Below are 22175 nucleotides of genomic sequence, written 5' to 3' on the forward strand. Positions count from 1 at the left end.
CTAACATGCATGTGCACAAAGTAGAGCATGTGTGAAGGCACGTGCAGTGGAGTAGGGATGCATGATATTATCGGCACGCTATCGGTATCTGCAGATTATGGCTTGAAAAGTACATATCGGCATCAGCAGTCATTTTTCTGCTGATATTTTCCGCCGATAAAACAACGCTTTAATTCTGCCTAAATGCTCGATGATTTCCTAAAAAAGCTTGACGTAATGCTACGACATTAACTCTACGTGAGTGTGCGCACGCACTGCCTGCACAAAGTTTTCAACAACATACAAATAAAGACTAAAAAGTCACAGAACCTCGAGCCAATGAACAGAAGTTAAACAACTTTCACAACTCTTAACTAGCTAACAGTTAGCTCACATTCTCCTCATTTTACCGGACTTAACAACATCAAACGCCAAAAATACACTCCAACGCTAAGAGAGAGTAACACATCAGTGCAAAACTATCTTACACATTCATGGACGCACACACGATAAAAAGAGTCTCCGTAGTAGGTGCAGTAAACAAGTCCGGGCATGTCTCCCTCACTGCCGTGTTTCGGGGGGACGCTGCTTTCAGGTGCGCTCAGAAACATGAGTGATCAGACACGTGACCTTTTGTACAACGCCTCTTCCGTCAAGCGTGAAGAAGGGCGCAAGTTGTCTGCGGTATGGCAGTTTTTGGCCACTACAATTAGAGTAGGCATGATATCAATTCCACTACAGGGGAGACTTGATGTTCTCTGCCATTAGGAGGAAAAAAACACGTGCCTTAAGATATCGGTATCGTAATCGGCAATCAGCAAAAAGGGTTGGAAAATATCAGCATATCGCATATCGGCAAAAAATCCAATATCGTGCATCCCTACAGCGAAGTATGTCCACATATCTTACCCATGACAAAAGCTTTGTCTCCCACCCTAGGGTGAAGGTGAACTTCCTTGCCCCTTTAGAGTCTGCAGGGTCTCTCTATCTATCTCTGCCAGAACAGCACAACCATTGTTAGGGGAGGGGGAGTCCTCCTCCTTTTCATGAGGTCAGGGGGGCTACAGGTAGCGGAAAGGACAAGATTAATCACTTCATCTGGGACAGGCAGGGAGGGGGCGATAGACCGGGAGATGAGAGAAATAGGTGGGGCAGCGAGAGAATTAGAGGGAAGAAAGGGGTAATTGAGAGGGGAGAGGAAGAGAAAAAGTTATCGAGAGCAGACAGGGAGGAAGTTGAGGTTGAAGAAAGGGAAAGAGAGACAGGTAGAGACGAGGGGAAGTAATTACCTGCGTAAGTGTCTTTGTTGTGCTCGGCGATGCATTCAGGGAGAGAGGCAGGGCAGGGAAAGAGAGAAGTGGTCAAGGGCAATTACCTAAACGCTCGCCTTTGATCCTCTCGGTATGACTGCACGTCTCAGACTTGAGCATCCTACTGAGCTGCGGGATGCGTCATCATCAGCACCAACATCAGCACCAATAAGAGAGCTCTCGTACCAAAAGTATTGGAGTTAGATAGCATTGAAATGTCAAAATCGTTCCCAATGTTTATATAATTAAAATTCCCCTTGCCATTTAACTCTGTTCTCTTGTATATCTTATTTTGCTACAGTCTGTATTTCATAAACTAAACATTACTTGTTATACTTAACTTGAAACCGACTCCTCCCAAGTTCTTTGAATGACTAGACCCCATACAGAGCACAGGTGGTCACAGATGTGAGCAGAGTTGAGGGCACTTCTGCAGATGTTGCCCTGACTAATCATCATCAAAGAGTTTAAGCGTGTGTGTGTCATATGAGAGTGCCAGTGCGCGTGTTTTCATCGGGAATGCCTGTGATGTGATATGTTGTACCTACAAATGTGTGTGTGTGTTTGCGCGCTGACATGCACAACTGAGTGTGCTGGATGCAGGCGTAGCACCACATGTATATGGAGGTTGTACTCTATGTGAGAGTGTGTCCGTGCATCTTTAAGCCCGTGCAAGTTCACTTCAAAGTTTGTTCTTTGTTTCACACATGCATGTTTGTGTGTCCTTGTGTATGTGTGAGTCAGTGGCCAGCTGCATCGCACAGGGCCTACCTGTGGGTGTAGTTGGCCCGAGTCCACCTTCTTAAGTCTGCTTTTTATTCAGCGTCACATAAACAAATACCAGCACGGTCCGTTCACTTCCAAACCGCTCAATAACATCCTCAGATCTCTGCCCAACATCTGTTGACCTGCACGTTCTTACAGGGGAGGTTCATGTAAAGCAACGTTTTCTTACGCTGTAGTGTGCAGAAAGGTGTGTTTGACTGAGTAACCCTTTTCATTTCGAAGTGCTGCATAGTCTAGTGAACTGTCATGAGCACAGACGTATTCAACACCCACACATTATTTTGTACAAACCTGTGTGTTTTCATATATACTCATATGCAGACAGACTAGTGCACACACACACACACATAACCAAGAACGGGCTTCAACTTGCCCCAAATTCACTCAGCAGGTCTTGTATGCCTTTGATATGCCTGACCCTCTTTTATTGTTTTTTCTATATTTCTCTATAAGACAGGCGGTATGTAACTGATTAGATAGATAAATATACCCTGAAGGTGAGAGACATGCAGGGAGGAGGAGAGGAAGGATACTGGAGTTTTCTCTTGTCCCAACACATCTCGGTAGCGGAACTTTAATCTGCTGAGGCTTCATGCATTTAAACGGCCCGATTAGGAAGAGCCTCACAGGCGCTTTCCCTGCCGGGCTGAAACAGAAATTAAGTGCTTAGGCACAGCCCTCATTTTGTTTGTTTTCTCAGCGCCGCTTTTAAAAGAGATAGAGGAGATCATGTGCTGAAACGACACTGAGTCATGTCTAAGCCTGGATGCAGAACTAATACAATGTAAAGATGCAGAGAAAATGACTTAAGCTTTTAAATGCACTTTTTTCTGGTGATAATACTCTTTTATGTTGTAACTACCACTTGCAATAGATAAGTAGTATTGATATAGATAAGTAGTGTTAAAAATACATTGTCTACTGTTTATGTTCTTATAGACGGGGGTCATATCTTTTGAATGGATATTCTCATATCTTGCATGGGTTTCACATGTTTGGGTGTTTATTGTTCACGGTGAAAAACTGCATAATTCCATGTTTTTCCAGACTTACATGTTTAAAAAGGTCGCCTCTGAAATGGGCCGTTCAGAGCAGCTGCAGGTTTCTACGTAGGACCTCGCTTTCGCTGAAATTTACCAATCTTCATTCACCGCCATTCACCTCAGGCTGCCTTCTTGCACGAGCTTGTAGGGCTGTCACCTTTCCCAAAAATCAAGTTCGAACGAATTCAACGTGATATGGAATTCGTTAGAATCATATCGAACAGTAACATCATGCTGCTGGCATCTTAAAGTGACAGGAGTTAGCACCGAAGCTATCTACAGCATCGGCCCTGGAGCAGAACAACAAAGAGTCTCCCCTGTGCTTTCTGACTACGGTCGGGGCGCTGAAACAATGGCTTGGTTCGTTAGTTTCCTCCATTAGTTTGTAGCAGGCAGCGTGTTATCGCCATCTGTTGGAATACAAGGCACACTCCTTTAACGTGATAGCACTCAGGGACTCTGAACTGTAATGATGTGTTCAAGTTAAAAATTGAAGCACAGCTTTCCAAACTATTAATATTTCGCCAGGTTCAAACGATATATCAAATTTCAATTGAAAAGTGACAGCCCTACTAGCTTGTAGTTAAGTCGTTGTAAAGATTTTAACTTACCATTCCGATGCCTCCTGGCGATTCTGTCTCGTACATATAAGGCCGAGTAACTGATCCTAGAGCAGCCATGTTTTCTACAACTTTGGAGTGACAGTGCAGTGAGGGGCTATGCGGTCACTACAAATTCTGTCCGCCTATCGTGGCTAAGGTCTAACCTTTGGTGGCTTTTGCCTTTTTATTTATAGGACAGCTGAAGAGAGACAGGAAATGCGGGGAATAGGGCGGCAGACCGGGAGTCGAACCTGCGATCACTCTGATGAGGACTGTAGCCTCTGTACATGGGGCGCCTGCTCTACCAACTGAGCTAAACCAGCGGCCCACACTTTTCTGTAAAATGGTTTTAACTATGGGTGGGTAGTGTTTGTTTGCATGAGCATAATGTGAAAGAAATCAGATGTGTACACATTCAAGTGGGTGTGTTTTGTGTTGGTAATCCAGAGTCCTCAGGCCTGTCCCTCTGCCTATGGCACCTGAGTTTACACAGTGATGATGGCTTCTCTTTCTATTCCACTATGCGGCTCATTCACAGAACAAACTCTTGTGTGTGTTCTGTACGTATGGTTGTGTGAGTGAGTAAACATTTGGGAAGACAGCATAATAGCAGGTATGTTGGTAATAACAGTGTTTTCCCTCCCTCTGTCCCTCTCCCTTCCCTCTCTTTCTCCTTCAGTGACATATTTGATGCCATGTTTCCAGTCACCCACATTGCCGGAGAAACAGTCATCCAGCAAGGTATGTATTCATTTATGAAGTCACAATCAATCACTTAAAACTGTGGATTATGTCACGACTTGGGTTTCAGCAATTTACAATCCACAAAAACTGGGACGTTGGTATTGTTCAAACATTATGTTTCGTAAAGCAGTGCATGTGTAAACAGTTGATAATCTTAATTATGCAATTTATGAATGAACAAACTGGAGGGTGACAAATGCCCAACATTTGAAGTTATAATCTTGAAAATCTCAGTTTCGTTCTCTTTGGCGGCATCTATGGTGATAAATGGTAATTGCGGGCGCACACTTCCCAGATATCCAGACAGTGCTGCATGTGTGACGTCCACGGTTGGCTCCGGTTGTAACTCTTGATTTTCCTTGCTGATAGTCGCTTTCCTTTTTAGACTGTTTGCTTCATCTGAGCGTTAAATGTGTTTCTTTTTCTTTTTCAGCCGCTTAGGTCCGCCTACCCTCTCTGGCAGACCAACCACTGATGGCTGATGGAAAACGCGTCTCTAACTGGGCGCCGCTTGTAATTTTTTTCTGGGAAAGTCGCACCAGACTCCCAGTCTGTAATACTGCAAATGCAAAGGCTTTCATCAGTGGGTTAGTTGTTAGTAACTTTGTTTTGCCATAGATTTGATACATACAAACATTTAGGTGCAAGGAGCACAATTGAGACACCATTTTGGTTCATGTATGTGCAGGAAGGCAATGTGCAAACATGTTGGGTGAAGGTGAATACAAATCAGACGGTGCAGTGATGAGTAACAACGCCCTCAGCCAGTCACCTCACTCAAAAGCTTAATCACAATAGCTCAACAAATAGATCAACGTTTCTCCAGGAGGTCATATGTTTGTCTCAAAGATAGAGAGCGGCATGACTCAGTACCACAGATCTGCAGCCAGAAACAGCTGGTGTTGTTCTTTTTATATTTAATTAGTGCAATGATAATACAGGCAAATAATAAAACAAGCTTTGGTGAAGCATTTTGTATGATTTCATCTATCTGACGCGATGTTGGCTACAATTCTGATGCAGTTCACGTTATAAACGTCAACATATTATTTGAAATTGTGATGGATGTTGAGACTGAAACATGTACAGCCGAGTTTAGAAAAAAAGTTGGAGAAGCAGCTGTGTTGCACAGGAGTAATAAACTCAGCCCCATGTGTCCCAAATTACAGGGTGGGATACTAACTTATAACTGATGTTCTGAAGATGTGTGTGAATATTCTGCAGCAGCCTGCTGTAGTTTGCATGTAATGTAATCAAGGACTGGGTGTCTGGTGCGACTTTCGCGGGAAAAATCACAAGCGGCGCCCAGTTAGTGGCGCGTTTTCCATCAGCCAGCAGTGGTTGGTCTGCCAGAGAGGGTAGGCGGAGCTAAGCGGCTGCTTTTCCGCTCTCTGCAAGTGTTGGGAGGAAACAGTAATTTACTATGGCTGAACAAACAAAGAAAAGATGGATGACTACAGATACAACTTCAACAAGAAGTGAAAATCCAAAGAAAAAGAAACAAACTCGACGCTCAGATGAAGCAAACAGTCTAAAAAGGAAAGCGATCGTCAGCGAGGAAAATCAAGAGTTACAACCAGAGCCAACCGTGGACGTCACACGTGCAACACTGTCTGGATGTCTGGGAAGTGTGCTCCCGCAATTACCGTTTATCGCCATAGGTGCCGCCAAAGACAACAGAACGAAGATCTTCGGGATTACAACTTTGATTATTTAACCTTAATTCCGAGTCTTTGCTTGAGTGTACTGTTGATGACAAAATCATCCCGTTAGCAGCAGATTGACGTTGCAGTAGAAACATGCTTCAGTCAGAGAAATAACTGCACTGTGCAAAGTCACACTAAGACACATTTTCCACCTAAAAAAACAACTCATCTTGTGCTGTCTCACTTGATTGAACCTCCCACCAAATACCCACAGTCTGGCAAGTAAACATCCGCAAAATTCCAAATGGTCAGACTACCGTTTGTGCTGGTTGCTGTAAAGCCACAAAAAAGCACCATTTATCTCAAAGCAAGCATCTCTTTTGTCCGTCCACTCCCTCCACTCATACATTCCCCCAGACTGGACCAGATGTAACTCTCCTTTTTGCCTAACCACAGTTAGACCCTTAACTCTAGACATCCCAGGACTTTGAAGGAACACAGAACTAAGCAGGGCCAGACTGTATTTTTCCAGGAGCCCCCCGCTCAAACTCCTATCACACACAGACACAAGAGATGTAAAATCACATATTTTAAATTGCAAATTCTCACAGACCAACATTCAGATAACACATAGGATACCATTGTGGATCATGCTGTACAAACACACTTTCTCTTTAACACTAAAACTATTGGCTTTTAGACTCTCGCTGGTTTAGTCCCTCCCACCTTCTCTTGAGACAACATCCAGGATTATCAGTCCTAATTTGGTGATAATAAGTCTAGCTAGCTTGCAGGGCCCCCGGTCCCAGACAGCCCATTGTTACATATACACTACAGAGTGTGGTATACAGTATATACAGTACAGCGCTGATGTCATTGCTAACGTCTGGACTACTGTGCAGCTTCAACAAACCAGCCCTGCCTCTGGCCAATCACACACTATTTAGACACAGGTAGGAGTTATTGACTCTGTGGCTCGAGTGGTATTTAAACAAAGGGAGGATCTATCTTAACATGTAAAATTGAGTATAGAGGAATTTACAGTGTAATCTATTGTCTAATGTAAGGCCTAAGGGATTAGTTCTTTGTTTAAAGATTCTGGATGTAAGATGGACATGTTAACTTAATGGAGAAGCAGCATTGCGGGTCCAGGACACCGAGAGGCTGAGGATGTAACCCACGTCTTCCTTTTGAGCAAAGCCAAAGAACCTTAACAGTGTGTGCGATAATTACCTTGTGTTGAAACAAGGCCACACTGAGTACACCAGCCTGCATCTGTGTGTGTGTGTGCCTATGTGTGAGAGCACGTACTATTCAAATATTTGCCTGCACTCTCCGGCACAGGGCGATTGGAAGGGTGCAAAACAAAGACTCGAGCACCAAAGTGATAAAAGACAGGAAGAGCAGAAGAAAAGAAAGACAGAGCGAGAGGGAATTGAAAGAGAGATAGATGAGATGAAAGAGAGAGAGAGAGAGGGAGATAGCAGAGAGCCAGGTTGCAGCAGGTTGTGTGTGTGCGTGTTTGTGTGTGTGCCTGGGGTCTCCTCTGGGACAGACCATCAGACAGACAAGGAGCGTTTTGTGTGACAAATAGAGCTGTATGATTAACGAGCTCTCTCCACTCAGTATTAATTAGCCGTGTGAACTCCTGTGAACTTTACACACAGGGCGCGCTCAGCCTTTCAACTCTTCAGGTGAACATATACACACACGGGCGCACAGTCATACACGGCCACACTCGGTGCATACAAAATGCATACACACGCATGCTTTTGTCATGTCATGCCTCATTGCCCACTTGTGCCTCTGCATGGAGTTGTATTTATATCCTGTTGTAAGAGGCAGGAGGGAGAGCTTCACAGCGCTCACGTATGAGGCTGTCAGTCCTCCTTGATAATTTCCCTTCAGCCCTATGTAACAGATAGCATAATTAAAGGAACACTCCTCCATTTTTCAGCCTTATCTTCAGAGGAGAAGCTTTTAGCGGACATCAACCAACCAGTTCCCATGGGTCTTCAAGGGTTCGGGTTGGCTTTGAAAGCACAGCATACTCCTGTCAATAACACAACAGATCCCGCAAACATTTTGAGTTGACATCCTTGCACATATGATAGCCACCCATCAAATTTAACTCACTATCTCTTGCCGAATGAGGTAACACAATGGTGATTGAGCCTATGGCCCACTGATGAAAGCCTTTGCATTTGCAGTATTGCAGACTGGGTGTCGGGTGTGACCTTCCCTGAAAAAAATCACAAGCGGTGCCCAGTTAATGACGCGTTTTCCATCAGCCAGCAGTGGTTGGTCTGTCAGAGAGGGTAGGCGGAGCTAAGCGGCTGCTTTTCTGCTCTCTGCAAGTGTTGCAAGTAAACAGTAATCTACTATGGCTGAACTAACAAAGAAAAGATGGATGACTACAGATACAACTTCAAAAATAAGTGAAAATCCAAAGAAGAAGAAACAAACTCAACGCTCAGATGAAGCAAACAGTCTAAAAAGGAAAGCAACCGCCAGCCAGGAAAAATCAAGAGTTACAACCGGAGCCAACCGTGGACGTCACACATGCAGCACTGTCTGGATATCTGGGAATTGTACTCCCGCAATTACCGTTTATCGCCATAGGTGGCGCCAAAGAGAACGAAAGCTGAGATCTTTGAGATGATAACTTTAAAGGGTAGTTGAAGTAGTTCAATCTGTGTCTGTCATTGGCAAAAACGAGCACTTTTATGAGATGTACTTGGTAAGGGAAAGAATTAGGAATTGTTTTCAACCTTCTCATTTAGACCCCAAAAATGTGTTAAAAAAGAGTGCCCGAGTTAAAAAAAAAAACTGGAAATACCCTTCACAGTAATAGTTTAGTGAGGTAACCGAAAGGGTCAGATTTTGTTTCACTTGGGAAAAATACTACTTTCTAATATATGTGTTGATTTTTCTGTGCAGAGTCGCAGTGTCTCAACCAAAATAAGTACAGCAGTGGCAGCTGTAGTCTAATACTATGAATATCATTGTACCTTCACATTAACTTGCATGCTCAGGCACCTCTGTTTCAGAGTTTCCACTGTTAAGCTACACAAGCAGCTGTAATGAGCACTGCTGTTGCTGATAGTTTATTGGCAGGCCAAGTGAAATATGCATTGGGGAGGCAGCGGCATCTCTGACGCTGGGCCTGCCCTAAAGCTTTTAAAGGCCTAAAAAAACTGGGAGCAACAGAGACATTCAGCAGTTGTTCTGCAAAGAAGAAGTGGTGGTGGAGTGTGATCAAATGTGTGTGTTGAGGAGAGAAAAATCCTAAAGCATTTCTTAACTTATTTTTCTTCTCCAGCTCAGCAGCGATTGAAGTCTCTTAATGAACCTATTCTGGTTTAATGTTTAGAAATCCACCTTTGAGAAGTTAAGCATGAGGTGGAAGTGATCAGAGGAGTAGGCTGTCCTGCTGTTATTCTGCGGTCTCACACACTGCTGTGTTTGTCCTCTTTTCTCCTTCCAGGCGATGAAGGAGACAACTTCTATGTGATTGACCAAGGTGAAGTGGACGTAAGTGGAGACAAGCACACACATAAAAACACAGTATTTTTGCTTTACAGAAATGTATTTCATTAAAGTGAAGTTGACGTAAACTAAAGATGTGCATTTAGAAGTTTTTTTAACCGTTAATCACTGGTTAACTGACAAGATTAAAATGAGAACAAAAACAGATTAAGAAAATCCTCCAACGCACAAGAAAAAAAAGTCCCTCCGGCCTGAGACCGCTGCATGGAACATATAATTAGGTAGGCTATAGGCCTATTACCTGGAGATAATAACCCAGATCTCGCTGGAAGTATTTAACTCAAAATAATTAAAGTTAATATCAAGTAGTAGAATTTGTATGGTGATAACAGCCAACAAAATGGCAATTTATCTACATTTGCAATTTAGCATTTTTCACAGCTCAAATAGCCTAAGACTGCAAAGGGTTTTCAGGCATTATACAGTTCTGACTTTTAATTTAAAATAAGGCTATGTAATTTTAAAATGAACAAAAACAGATTAACAAAATGAGAAGTCAGTTTACTGTGAGGCAGCAGAGAAAAGTTGCTCAGATGGGACCGAAGTCGCAGGAACGCAGAGATAGCGTCTCACCAAAATGGCCAGCCTCGGGAAGCGCGTCTCATTACCTTTCCACCAGGTGACAGGATTAGTATCCTAAGAGGGAGGTTTGTCTCGCATATAGGCGTCCACCTCTGCCTCAGTGTCTTTAGCTGCATGAGGTATGCTGTAATTGTCTGCCAGGAGCATCATCATGGCATTGTCCTGACAGCGGCGTCTGAATAATTAATTGAAATTTATTCGAAATCGCAATATGGGCTACTGCAATTTGCAATATTTTTAAGGGTGAAATGTGTGTTAAAATATCATTTTATTTTAAATATTGTGTTGCAGAGATGCTTTGGCCTACACATCATGTTTGACACTTACGTCTGTGTATGTTCGCTTGGTACAGATCCCTGCAAAAATCACTCCATAATCACTAATTCAAGTTTTTCAATGAAAATGAGAATTATGTAAAAATGATAATTCCCTATAATATCGCAAATCATGTCAAAATCGCAATATAAGTCAAAATATTCACAATTAGATGTTTTTTCAAAATCATTCAGCCCTAGTCTGACGCCCTCCTCGGGAACAGGTACCGCTGCCTCATCTTGCACTGGACCCGCCGGTCAGGATGCTTGTGGATGTTTGCTTTGCATGTGGAATTACATTGTGCTGGTACCACTGCTGTATTTAAGTATACATTGCACAACTTACAAATAACATTGTCGTCGTCTTGAGTGAAATATTCCCACACGCTGATTTTTCTTGATCGTTTCATTCTGCTCTCCTCTCAAGCTCAGCTCAGCTATCGACAGCAAAACATGTGTTTCCCTAATATATATGTATATTAAAAAAAGACACATTATATTTAACCGTTTAACTCTTCATGTTAACCAGTTAAAATTCTTAACAGTCGGTTAATGGTTAACCAGTTAAAGTGCACATCCCTAAAGTAAGCGATTACAAATCAAGGGGATTTCAGGATGCAGTGTGCCAATGTTATCATTTATCCACCTCTTTGTGAGGGAAGGCTATAAGAAGGATTGTGATTCAGTGGGAAAACCCGGCCTTCTCCACTCATGTCGAGACAATGTTACCCTCTCACAATGGAGGGGTTGTATTGGATTGCCCCCCTGTTTGTTCTCTTCAAAGTTTGGTTTTACTTTGATGACAATCTGAACATGCCGCTATCCAGTGTGAAGGCAGCCGAACTGAGAACGTCTTCTGTCTTAGCGAGCCTGACAAAGAGCGATAGAGTTAAGTGGAGAGATAAAACAGGAGCTGACGGAAAGATAAACAGGAAGTGACCGGATCGGCTTACAGTGGTGAGCACAGAGGTGATGGGTAAGAAGAGAGAACAGGTTGGCAGGGTTAGCCGCGAGTGCAGATAGAGTATCGCCCACCTGAGGGACACAGTGTAGGAATATAGAGATGGTGCCCTGATAGAAGACTACATAGCAACTGACTCTTTTGAGTTATCTTGCCGTTCTCTACTTTTCCCTGACATGATGTCTGTCGTCTCCTTTCCTGAGCTATCATTGTTAGGAAGGCTTGTGTAAGATCAGATATTTTATCATATCACAATCCTACACTCACAATAGAGGCTCTTTAGTGAGACACACTGTCTATGTTTTCACCACTTATCGAATAAATCTTTGTCTCTTTAACCAGTGTGTGGAAACTGCTTGGTCTAGTGATGTGTAAGGAACAGCCTGGCCCTTTGTTAGGGCTCTCTGTGCTGTCTAACTTAGAACAAAGTTGGGTCAATTTGGTTGTTTGTGGTAGCAGATATTTGATATTTAATTTTTTTTCTTATATGCCTTAATATTGTCTCTGGACCAAATTTAAATTAGAGGTTGCAGCATCACTTTGTGTCTTTATCATCTGGCCTGCTGTGGGCTTGGTCTTTAACCTCTCTCTGTCTGCCAAAGGGATCTTAAGCCCCTTTCCCACTGGTCAAACCGGCTTTTTTGCTTAATCGGAAAGGTTACAATCGGCATTCAAACCCGGGTCAAATGATTCTGCAGTAGACGCCTTTCTGGCGCGATGCTATGCTCCGTCGGTAACTTCTGCGACTTCTTGCCGCCTCAGCTACAAATTCCGCCCGTCTCCGTCGGAGCAGCGCTTGAACATCGTTCCAAATTTGTCGGTGCCGAGTTTGATAAACAGACTGAACTAACTACTAACCCTGTTTACGGCGCGTTTGTGATGTCAGACGATGACGCAGCAGAAAAGAGACCGAAAGGAGTATTCTCCACTGGCAATGGGAAAAGAGACAAGCGGCATTTATAAGCAGGTCTTCCCAGGTCTGAAAAACCCACGTCAACGCGCTAATTTCAGTGGAAAAGGGATCTTAGGCATGCACTCCCACAGCCAGGATCCTATCATTGTGCTGCAAAGTTTAGGAAAGACCCCTATCCTTGTCCTCACCCCAGTGCTCATCTGCGTCTCCTTAACCTCAAACTACAATCCATCCCTCTTTCTCCAGACAGCTACTGCCTCCCAACCACAGCTCAAGCACTTAACTGATTCCAGCTCAGTGCCGATACTTTAATAAGTGTGGAGACATCTCCGCGCTTATTAAAGTGTGGAGATGTCTCTCATTAGACGGGGGTGTAAATCTGCCGGCATCCCATAAACTGCCTGAAAGCTGACAACCACTGCCACTGATGTAAACACCCCACCGTGTCTGCACACAAACTGAGTCACTGACTGACATGGGCCTGTATTTATGTGGGTGCAGCACAGGAGACATGAAAGCTTTCGTTCCAAAATTCAACATGACCTTATTGGAAAAAAATGCAATTGGTCTTGTTACACTTGACTTTAGGTCCTCCTATTTAGCATTCATATATTTATCAGTATATGTATATAAAACATGTATATCTAGTGTTTATTAATGTCTGTCAACAACTATAACTCATCCTGTGGGAACCCATCACTGTCAACTTGTGTATAAAACGATTTAAAGATGATACAGTTAAAACAAAGTTGTAATTTGATAAACTGTCTTCATAGGATATTTATTCTATCAGAGCAGATCTGCCATTAAGGAATTCAGTGATCTAATCTCTGTCAAAAAGCCCAAAAATCTCACTCACACACTTATGGTGCTTTTCGACCAATAGTAACAGGAACCTTTGGTTCAAGGAACTTCTTTTCAAGGAGTTCCTGTGGCCCTTTGTTGTCTGCGTCTCCACAGCGGCCTAAAGCCCCGAGAAGATCATGCAAATCAGGCCAATGACGAATGAAGAAGTGATAAAAGAAACTGCACTACATCGCCAGTCCGGTAGGTGGCGGTAAGAAAGGGATGAAGGCCATACAACAAAGACGACGCTATAAAACGCACTGAACAGTCATCATCATTTGTGCGACACTACAGTTAGCCTGTTAGCATGGAGGAGATTCAACTTGTGCTGTCTTGATAACAGTGAGCTTGCAGCTACGAGTACTCGATCAATCAGAAACAATCAGCACTGCAGGCCCCGCCCTGAAAGTTCCTCGACCTTTTGGAAAGTACTACCCCTGGAGCAGGGACTTTTCAGGGGGTAAATCAATCACCCCGGAACTAAATGTAGACCCTGGTTCCTGCTATCGAAACGCACAGAGCTCCTCAAAAGGTTCCGAGTTCCTGGGGTTGAAAAGCACCTTTACACAGCTTATGGGAATGTGCAGAAAAACCAAGTAACTACAAATAGAAATACAGAGCTACGCTGCCTGCTCATCCACCTTCCAGAGTGTTTGATTTGTTGCCTCTTAATTACCACCAGCTACCAATATAAAATCCAGTCACAGCTGTGAGGCAGCATGCATTGTTCTAGACTTTTTCATCATGAACTCCATTTACCTTCTGCACAGTGCTGACTCAATACAGTGTTTAAATTTCCACCCTTGGACAACCTTTTCTGCAACTACTTTTTACACCAACCTCATGCTTGCATACCTGGTCCGACGAGGATGTGACACTGCCTGTTTCAGCAATTGAGACGACTATCCGACCAGAAGTTATATGTTTGTGGAGCCTTATGGGATCAGAAGCACAACAATGAAGAACGGTCCAAGACGAGATGCTGTGCAGTACATAATACTATTACCTGTATGCTGTGATGTAACACTTAAGCAACACTCATAAAGTTGTTCTTTTAAGCTTGACGTAACCCCTCTGCATCTCTTTGAAGCCACCCTGGTTTATAGTGAAGGATGAGTCCCCTGTGGTCTACTCTGAGCCTTGGATAATGGCTTGCAACAGTTTTGGCAATCCACAGCCACCAGAGGAATACACCCTCCCTCTTCTCCAGCTTTCTCTCTGTGTTAGAAAGTCAACAACATAGTGGATAGTGTGTCGACAGGTGAAACTGTACCAGCCCCAGAGACGGCCTGAATGAGTCTCAATGAGGTTGTATTGTCTGTAGAGCTATAGTGGCTGGCCTAAATAGAGCTGTGTAGGTGTGTGTGTGCGTGTGCATGTAGGTGAACAAGCATGTGAGTGCCTGTATGGGTTTTAGATCGGAGAGTAGACCCACAATGTCTACCAGAGCTCTCTGTCCTCCATCACTCCCAAATCAAAGGGAAGGTCCTAACAAGACAAGACAGAGGGGAATGAAAGGGATGGATTGAGAGATAGGAGGGATTGAAGGCCTTTTAGAGGGTCTCATTTGAGGGCTTAGAGGGGCTCAAATACTTAAGGACAAGCCTAGTGAGCATATCAAACTGCCCGGAAACTGAGGAGGGAGAGGGGGTTAAGTCAAATGAATTCTTCGCAGTCTGCCCAGCATTGATTGACATTCTGCAGAAGCATTTAAGCTTATATAACATTCCCATTCCATTGCTGTGTTTCTTCTTCTGTCTGCAGGTGTATGTGAACGGGGAGTGGGTGACCAGTATCGGAGAAGGAGGCAGTTTTGGAGAGCTGGCCCTGATCTATGGGACTCCCAGAGCTGCCACCGTCAAGGCCAAGACTGATCTCAAACTGTGGGGCATCGACCGAGACAGCTACCGGCGCATCCTCATGGTACAAAATTCTATGAGTTTACTTCAAGCTCACTGTACATACTGAAGCCTGGTTGCAACTTGTTTTACATTTAACAGGTTACTTTTGCCACTTTCAAGCTTAGCACCCACACTGATCCAGCATTTTAAGGCTGCTTTCACACCTAAAATCTGTTTGGTTGATCCGAATCACAGACCACATTGTTACAATCTTGCATTTTGCCTAAAGTTTGGTTTGTGTTCAGATTAATGACTGTACATATAGATAGACGACGCATCTCCAACTGCTCTGATTGTACGATATTGATGCCAAAATAGCCGCCGTGATGGGCGCTGCCATCTTGCGATGATGACGTCATTTGGAGCCAGAGTTGCGCAGTACAGATCGGCGGGTGGAGCCGCTGTAGCCCCTTCCGCTAACTGAAACACACTGAACTTACCGAAAAACCAGCAAGGTTCCCGCTTGCATGATTCCCGCCGTTCCTCCTCCACTCTGCTAATCCGCAACAGATCGGCTGCAGGAGTCGGATTTGTCAACAGAGCTGTCAATCATCCTTTTGACAGCATCAAATAACTAATTAAAAATACATTTGTCAGAAAAATGAACACTTGGACGTAAATCAGCATGATAAGAACTAACTATAATGAAAGAAACCGTGTTTGAAAAATAATGTATTTGACCTGTATTTTGGTTTTATAGTTTGACTCATGTCCCATCTGTTAACATGGAGGAGGCGGGCTTTATGACCTATACTGCAGGCGGGGACGATAGAGAGATTTTGACTTCAAAGAGGGAGAACACACTCCTCAATCACACTCAACACGATCGCGGACTTAATTTTTTGTTGAGTTTTTCCAATATTAGGTCCTGCTTTAAGTCTGTTTATGTTCTCACCTGAATTGAACCGGGCCGTTGATCGTTTGGAGTCCTGTCTTTTCTCGTGGACCATGGTCCGGTAGTTTGGTCCGCACCAGAGAGTGCTTTTTGAGTAAAGCCCGAAAGTCCGGACCAAAGCTGTCAGGTGTGAAAGCACCCTGAAACACGTCAAATTGAGAACTTTAAAAAACAGCTGCTGCTGTTTAAGTGTGAGTTTTGAAAACTCCCAAATTACTCACAGATAATAATACAGAAATAAATCTTATATACACACAATCCAAATGTACTGTAATAAACCCGTCACACTGTTATAATTCATGGTCCTTCACTCCACTGAACCCTCCTAAAAACGTAGATCAGCAGCTTTTATTTTACACTCAAAATCTACACATTCACGTACACAAACAAAAACCACCTCCACCACTGGATGTATCCTCCGACTTTATTGTCTCTCCACATCTGTTGCAAGACGAAGACAGGTGAAAGAGGCAAAAAAAGGGAGTGCTGTGCAGTATAGAGAGGGTCGACCCTAAAGCCTCTACACACACTTCTCTCTTCAGGAGCTTATCTAGCAGGAATGTCTAAATGTTTAAACTGGAAACACGAGGTGCTCTGCCCCAGCTGTCATGCCGTTTCACACACATACGCACACTTTTTGGGGGCCGTTAGAATAACTAACTGCTTTGTGTTTGTGCCTGTATGAGCCTCGATGCCTAACTAAATACCTAATCAAATTCTTAACACCTTACTATATGTGTTGCCAGTTTACCTTCATAACCTCTGTGTGCACGTAGGCCTGCATCAGCATTGAAGCTTCTGCTCCGTGTCAAACAGTTTGATCCTGCAGCGACAAAAGAAAGTTTGTTTTGGACCTTTCAGCTCAGTGTAAAGTTGGCACAGGCCTGCCCAGCACTCATGTCACCTCTTCAGCACATAGTTAAACTGAGGGCACAGTCTGCCCCGGTAACCTTTCTTTGAGAAGATTCTCTCTCCCTCTCCAGCTCTCATTCCTTCGTTCCTTCCAGCAGCAGCAGCAGGAGGGGAGACAGGGTGAAGCAGAATTCAATTATGTGAACCTGTAGTTAATTATTGCTGTCAATGATTTGTAAAGCTGTTTTTATAAAGTGTGGTATTCTGGCAACGTCTTAGGCCAACACAATGAGCATTCTCTGTGTGTTAAAGTACGTGTGTGTGTGTTTCCCAGTGAAATTATACTCAGTATCTGCAGCTTGTTAGTCAGGAGCCTGGGAAGGTGTGCTGCTCCTACCATCAGTTTCACTGTGTTCACATCTGCATGTGCACAATTACTGTATATTTCCAAGACCTAATGATAACAAAGATGATCATTTCCGACCTATTTAAAGTGCTAGTAGACCGTAACGTCTCCACGAGCTGTACGTGTTTACGTTTTGCTCGCTAGCTACAAACAGTGACATCTGGCTGCGTGACATTATTTCATTGCCATCAGGCGTGGTTTACGGCTAGATACGGATGAGCTAAGATGGGGGGGTTGCAGCATCGTTAATGAGAAAATATTTGTTACATTTCCTAAAATGTGAAAATGTTTTAAGCTTAAATACTTGCAGCGATCCCCCAGCAGCAGAAGCGATGAGTGCGTCTCATGGGGAGACGGTTTAACTAATTATTTCAGAAGCAATTTTGATTTGATTTTCCCTGGACAGTTTCCTCTGTCCTGTCAAGTTTGTAATCAGTTTTGCTTCCCCCACAATTGAAGCACATGGAAACATTTACAATTACGGAAAGCAGCCTCTCTAGTCTTTAAAGCAAATCGTCAGGAAAGAGCTTATTACTATGCTTGGATGTTTTCTGAATGGTTAATGGTCTGAAAAAGATTGAATTGGCACTCTTCTCAGCACTGGACAAAAGAAAGGAAAAGTTAAATTAGTTTTATATCAAGGAAATCCATCCATCCATTATCTATGCAGCTTATCCCTTTCAATGTCACGGGGCGGCTGGAGCCTATCCCAGCTGCCATTGGGCGGAAGGCGGGTTACACCCTGGACTGGTCGCCAGTCAATCACAGAGACAGACAACCTTTCGCATTCACACCCACATCTACGCTGTCCAGAACTCTGCCATCACCAGAACACCTTCTTCCCACCACATCACCCCCATCCTACAGCAACTCCACTGGCTCCCAATCAACCAACGAATCACCTTCAAAATCCTTCTGTATACTTTTCAAATCTATTCACAACCTCGCCCCTCCCTATCTCTCCGACCTCCTGCACCCTCCGGTCTTCCTCCTCCATCCACCTCACCGTACCCCCTGCCCGCCTCAGCACCATGGGGGCCAGAGCTTTCAGCCGCTCTGCTCCCCAGCTCTGGAATTCTCTCCCACCTGACCTCCGAAACTGTACTACCCTCCCCATCTTTAAATCTAATCTCAAAACTCATCTGTTCCGCCTTACCTACTCTCCCTAACTCTCAGCACAGTCCCTCACCCACTCTTCATGTATTTTATCTGGTTTGTTTTACTCGTGTTGGTGTTTTTACTCTTGTTTGTGTTTTTTGTTTGTACAGCAACCTTGAGTGTATAAATTGTATTATTATCATTATTATTACGGGGAATTTAGAGTCACCAGTTAACCTACCGAGCATGTCTTTGGACTGTGGGAGGAAGCCAGAGACCCCCGGAGAGAACCATGCATGCACAGGAAGAACATGCAAACTCCACACAAAAAAGGCCCCCTACGTCTGAACCAGTGACCTTCTAGCTGTGAGGCAACAGCGCTCACCACTGCATCACAGTGCAGCCCTATCAAGGAAATATTATCTTAAATGATATTTGTTGTGCTCTTAAAAAGCACTTAAAAAGCATTGAATTTGATCTTAAAAATAGTGCAAGAACCCTGGGAAACGTGTCACTAACTGGGCACCACTTGTGTTTTTTTCCACTCAAGTCGCACCAGACACCCAGTCTGTAATACTGCAAATGCAAGGCTTTCATCAGTGGGCCATAGGCTCAATCACCATTGTGTTACCTCATTGGGCGATAGATTGTGACCTAACAGACATTTATTTAAATGAAAATGTTTGAGAAACTACATGTTTGCATGTCCCCTTGAAGACATCACCTTTAGATCCATTCAGCCTGCACCAACCAACCAATGGCAAAAAAAAAAGCCAAAGACAGCATCATCAAAAGTGTTTTTGAGGTTCTTTCAACCACCTGAACTGACGCTGATGAAAAATAATGCTCAAAAATGACTGAGATAACTGAAGCCGTCAGTAGTCGTGCCAGGCCAAGGCGGCTCTTTCAAAACCACCTCACACCTTCTCTCCTCTTTTCCTCATCCAGGAGTGCATTTAGTAAATAAAGTAACATCATTCCCTGTGATAAATACACATCCTCTATTGTGTAGCAACCATTGAAATGATACCCACCTTATCGTGTCATCTTGGTATTTAAACACACACAGCTACAGACAAAGCCATTAAGAGAATAACAGACTCCTGTCAACAAACATAACATAAGATGATAAGAGACAAGAAGTGATGATACCAAGAAATGAGGATGGATGTGGGGGTGTGTATGGATTTCGCATTGGACAGAGATGAAGGTGATGGGGATGGGGCGTAAGGTACGGTTGGTTTAACCTGGCTTGGCTCCACACCTCAACTCTTTGATGATTCTACCTCAAAGACAGCGAGCAGACACAGAGGCTGGTTCATCTTTAACCACAGGAGGAGCGAACACATTAGGGCCAGCAGGAGTAGGGGAGTTCTGTACATGAAACGTGTGCTCACGCCCTCCCAAGTAGACAGGACGGATAAAGACAGATGCAGGTTCATTTTAAAAAAAGACGTGCCCAAAACAACAAAAAAATATTATAAATTGAAATTTAAGAATCACAAGTTTAGAAAAGTATCATTTCCATTCCTTCCATACCAGTTTACCTCTGGCCCACCCGGTCCTTCTCACACCAATCGCATAAATCAGACCTGCTGTGTAACGTAATGTTATGTACGCATGGTAAGCCTTTAAGCTGAGCAAGCCTGTCTGAGGAGCTCTATGGGGAGGCTATGAAATCAGGAGACCAACTTAACATCTCTGAACATGTGTGTGTGTGTAAGAGAGATTGAGTTTGAGGTACAGCATACATGTGTGAGTGTTTGTATTTGCTTGCCTAATGAGCATGAAGTTTCGTCTCTGCAGAGACAGCAGCCAAACATAAGTGGCAGAACTAAAAACAGACTGCGTGCTCCGCGCACACACAGACACACACACATTCAAATCATTTATCCAGGAGGGAGGCGATGTAGGCTAGAATTCCTTTAATCAAGTTGTTTACGATTTCAACTTTGACGTTGGCTCACTTGGGAACATTTTCTCCCCTTTTAAGACAAAATGTGAAATTATATGAAATTAGAGGCAGCAGCGGCACTCAGGCACTTATGCACCAGAGACACCCCAAGCCTCAATATATCATTTCCATATGCAGAGGCAGACACGGGGTGGATGAGATTGTCTCTCCTCACTCTCTCTCTGTTTCTCTTTATGTTCCCGCTCGCTCTGAGTGCTTTCTGTGCATTGAAGGAGGGGAAGAAAGGAGAAATGCAGTTAGGGAAGGGGGTCCCTCTGGGTCCAGACTTGTCAGGAAGCACCTGATGTTCATGGCAGAGGGGAAAGTCCCCCTGCCTGGTGGGTGGGGTGGGCCACACACACAGACACACGCACACAATGAACTTTACCACGCAAGCCGTATACACCTTCATAAGTATGACCCCATTAATCATGTACTGTGAATGTCTACACAATTAATCATAGATTATCCTGCAGGAGGGGCATCCTCCTCTATATGTTTCTTTATTTTCTAGACTTGAAATACTGCTGAACTGATATTTGTGAACTTTTCAGCCTGAAAGACAAAGTTGTGCCATTATATGGGCGGCTGTGGCTCGGTGGTAGAGTCGGTCGTCTCTCAATCGGAAGGTTGAGGGTTCGATCCCTGACTGCTACAGTCACATGGCGAAGTGTCCTTGAAAGACACGGAACCTTGAATTGCTCCCGGTGGCATTGCCATCGGGTATCAATGTGCATAGATACTGATTGGAGATTGCCATTTGCCATCAGTGTGTGAATGTGAGTGTAAAAGCGCTTTGAGTGGTTGGAAGTTTAGAAAAGCGCTGTATAAGTACAGTCCATTTATATTCTACGTGACCAGTGTGAGAGCAACATGCAACCATGAGGGCAAAATAAAAGTTACGATAAATTGGAAACCTTTAAGAAAAACAGAATGAACTCTTTAACCAAACCATATATGGTAAAACATAACATGTCTTCAGTTTTTAATATGTGTGCTTGTCTGTCATTTAATGATGTTTTAAATTGTAACTCTGGCAACAAAGATGGACAGCTTTTCCAAGACTGTCTTAGGGCCCGATTAGACAGAGCCTGCAAAACGCGAGGCGCATCGCACTGCCTTTTTTGTTGAAGCCTGCGTTTAAAAAAAGAGCAGCTTGCTGCGCCTTTTTTTCTACTGTTGTTAAGGCAACCACCGAATCATTAGCTATCATTAACCTAACCGTTATATTGTAAACTGACAGAAGGCCCGCCTCTCCTTTCATCCTATTGGACAATCAAAAAAAACAGCCATGACCTCGGACACTTTTCTGCTTTGAGTTGAAGTTTTCCAACCTGAGACTCTCAGAGCGTTTCCTCAATAATGCAAGGCGCACAGAGTGGAAAAACGCGAGGCGCTCTGCAACGCAAAAGCAGCGCACCAAAAGCGCCGCTCTCATTAAAAACAATGACAAAAAAGCCAAATTCAACCATGCTACTTGAATACGTTGTACTAAATCGTCATCAAAACATGAGACCTGCATGCAACTTGTATTTGGACACTCAAATCGGTATTGGTCCGCGATGCCTTAGTTTCCAGGAGTGATTTTAAAGAAGAAGAAAAAGAAGAAGACTTCCTTTTTCCGCTTGACATTGGAGGACAATGACACGCAGCCGTGGAGAGACTTAATTGCTATTTGGGGAGATACCACAACCGAAGTGTGTCCAAAAATATTTCGAGAGATGGCACAGGCGAACGCGGTTACAATGCCAACGAAAAATAGTATTAAATAATAGTAAAAAGTTGCACAAACGT

The 22175-nt window shown here is 43.7% G+C and overlaps 1 protein-coding gene across 2 annotated transcripts in view; it reads left to right on the forward strand.

The window, feature by feature from the left end:
• prkar1b (protein kinase, cAMP-dependent, regulatory, type I, beta) overlaps nucleotides 1-22175 on the forward strand; it is an 81402-nt gene that overhangs the window by 42915 nt on the left and 16312 nt on the right. For both annotated transcript variants that reach the window (XM_069674659.1, XM_069674660.1), the window contains 3 exons: nucleotides 4400-4461; nucleotides 9598-9644; nucleotides 15040-15198. In XM_069674659.1, the coding sequence (XP_069530760.1) occupies nucleotides 4400-4461; nucleotides 9598-9644; nucleotides 15040-15198 (268 nt within the window). The remainder of the gene's footprint in view (nucleotides 1-4399; nucleotides 4462-9597; nucleotides 9645-15039; nucleotides 15199-22175) is intronic.

This window comes from Semicossyphus pulcher, unplaced genomic scaffold, assembly GCF_022749685.1.
Source record: "Semicossyphus pulcher isolate SPU_LCO1_2020_fin unplaced genomic scaffold, fSemPul1.0.p SCAF_23, whole genome shotgun sequence".
Taxonomy (NCBI): Eukaryota; Metazoa; Chordata; class Actinopteri; order Labriformes; family Labridae; genus Semicossyphus; species Semicossyphus pulcher.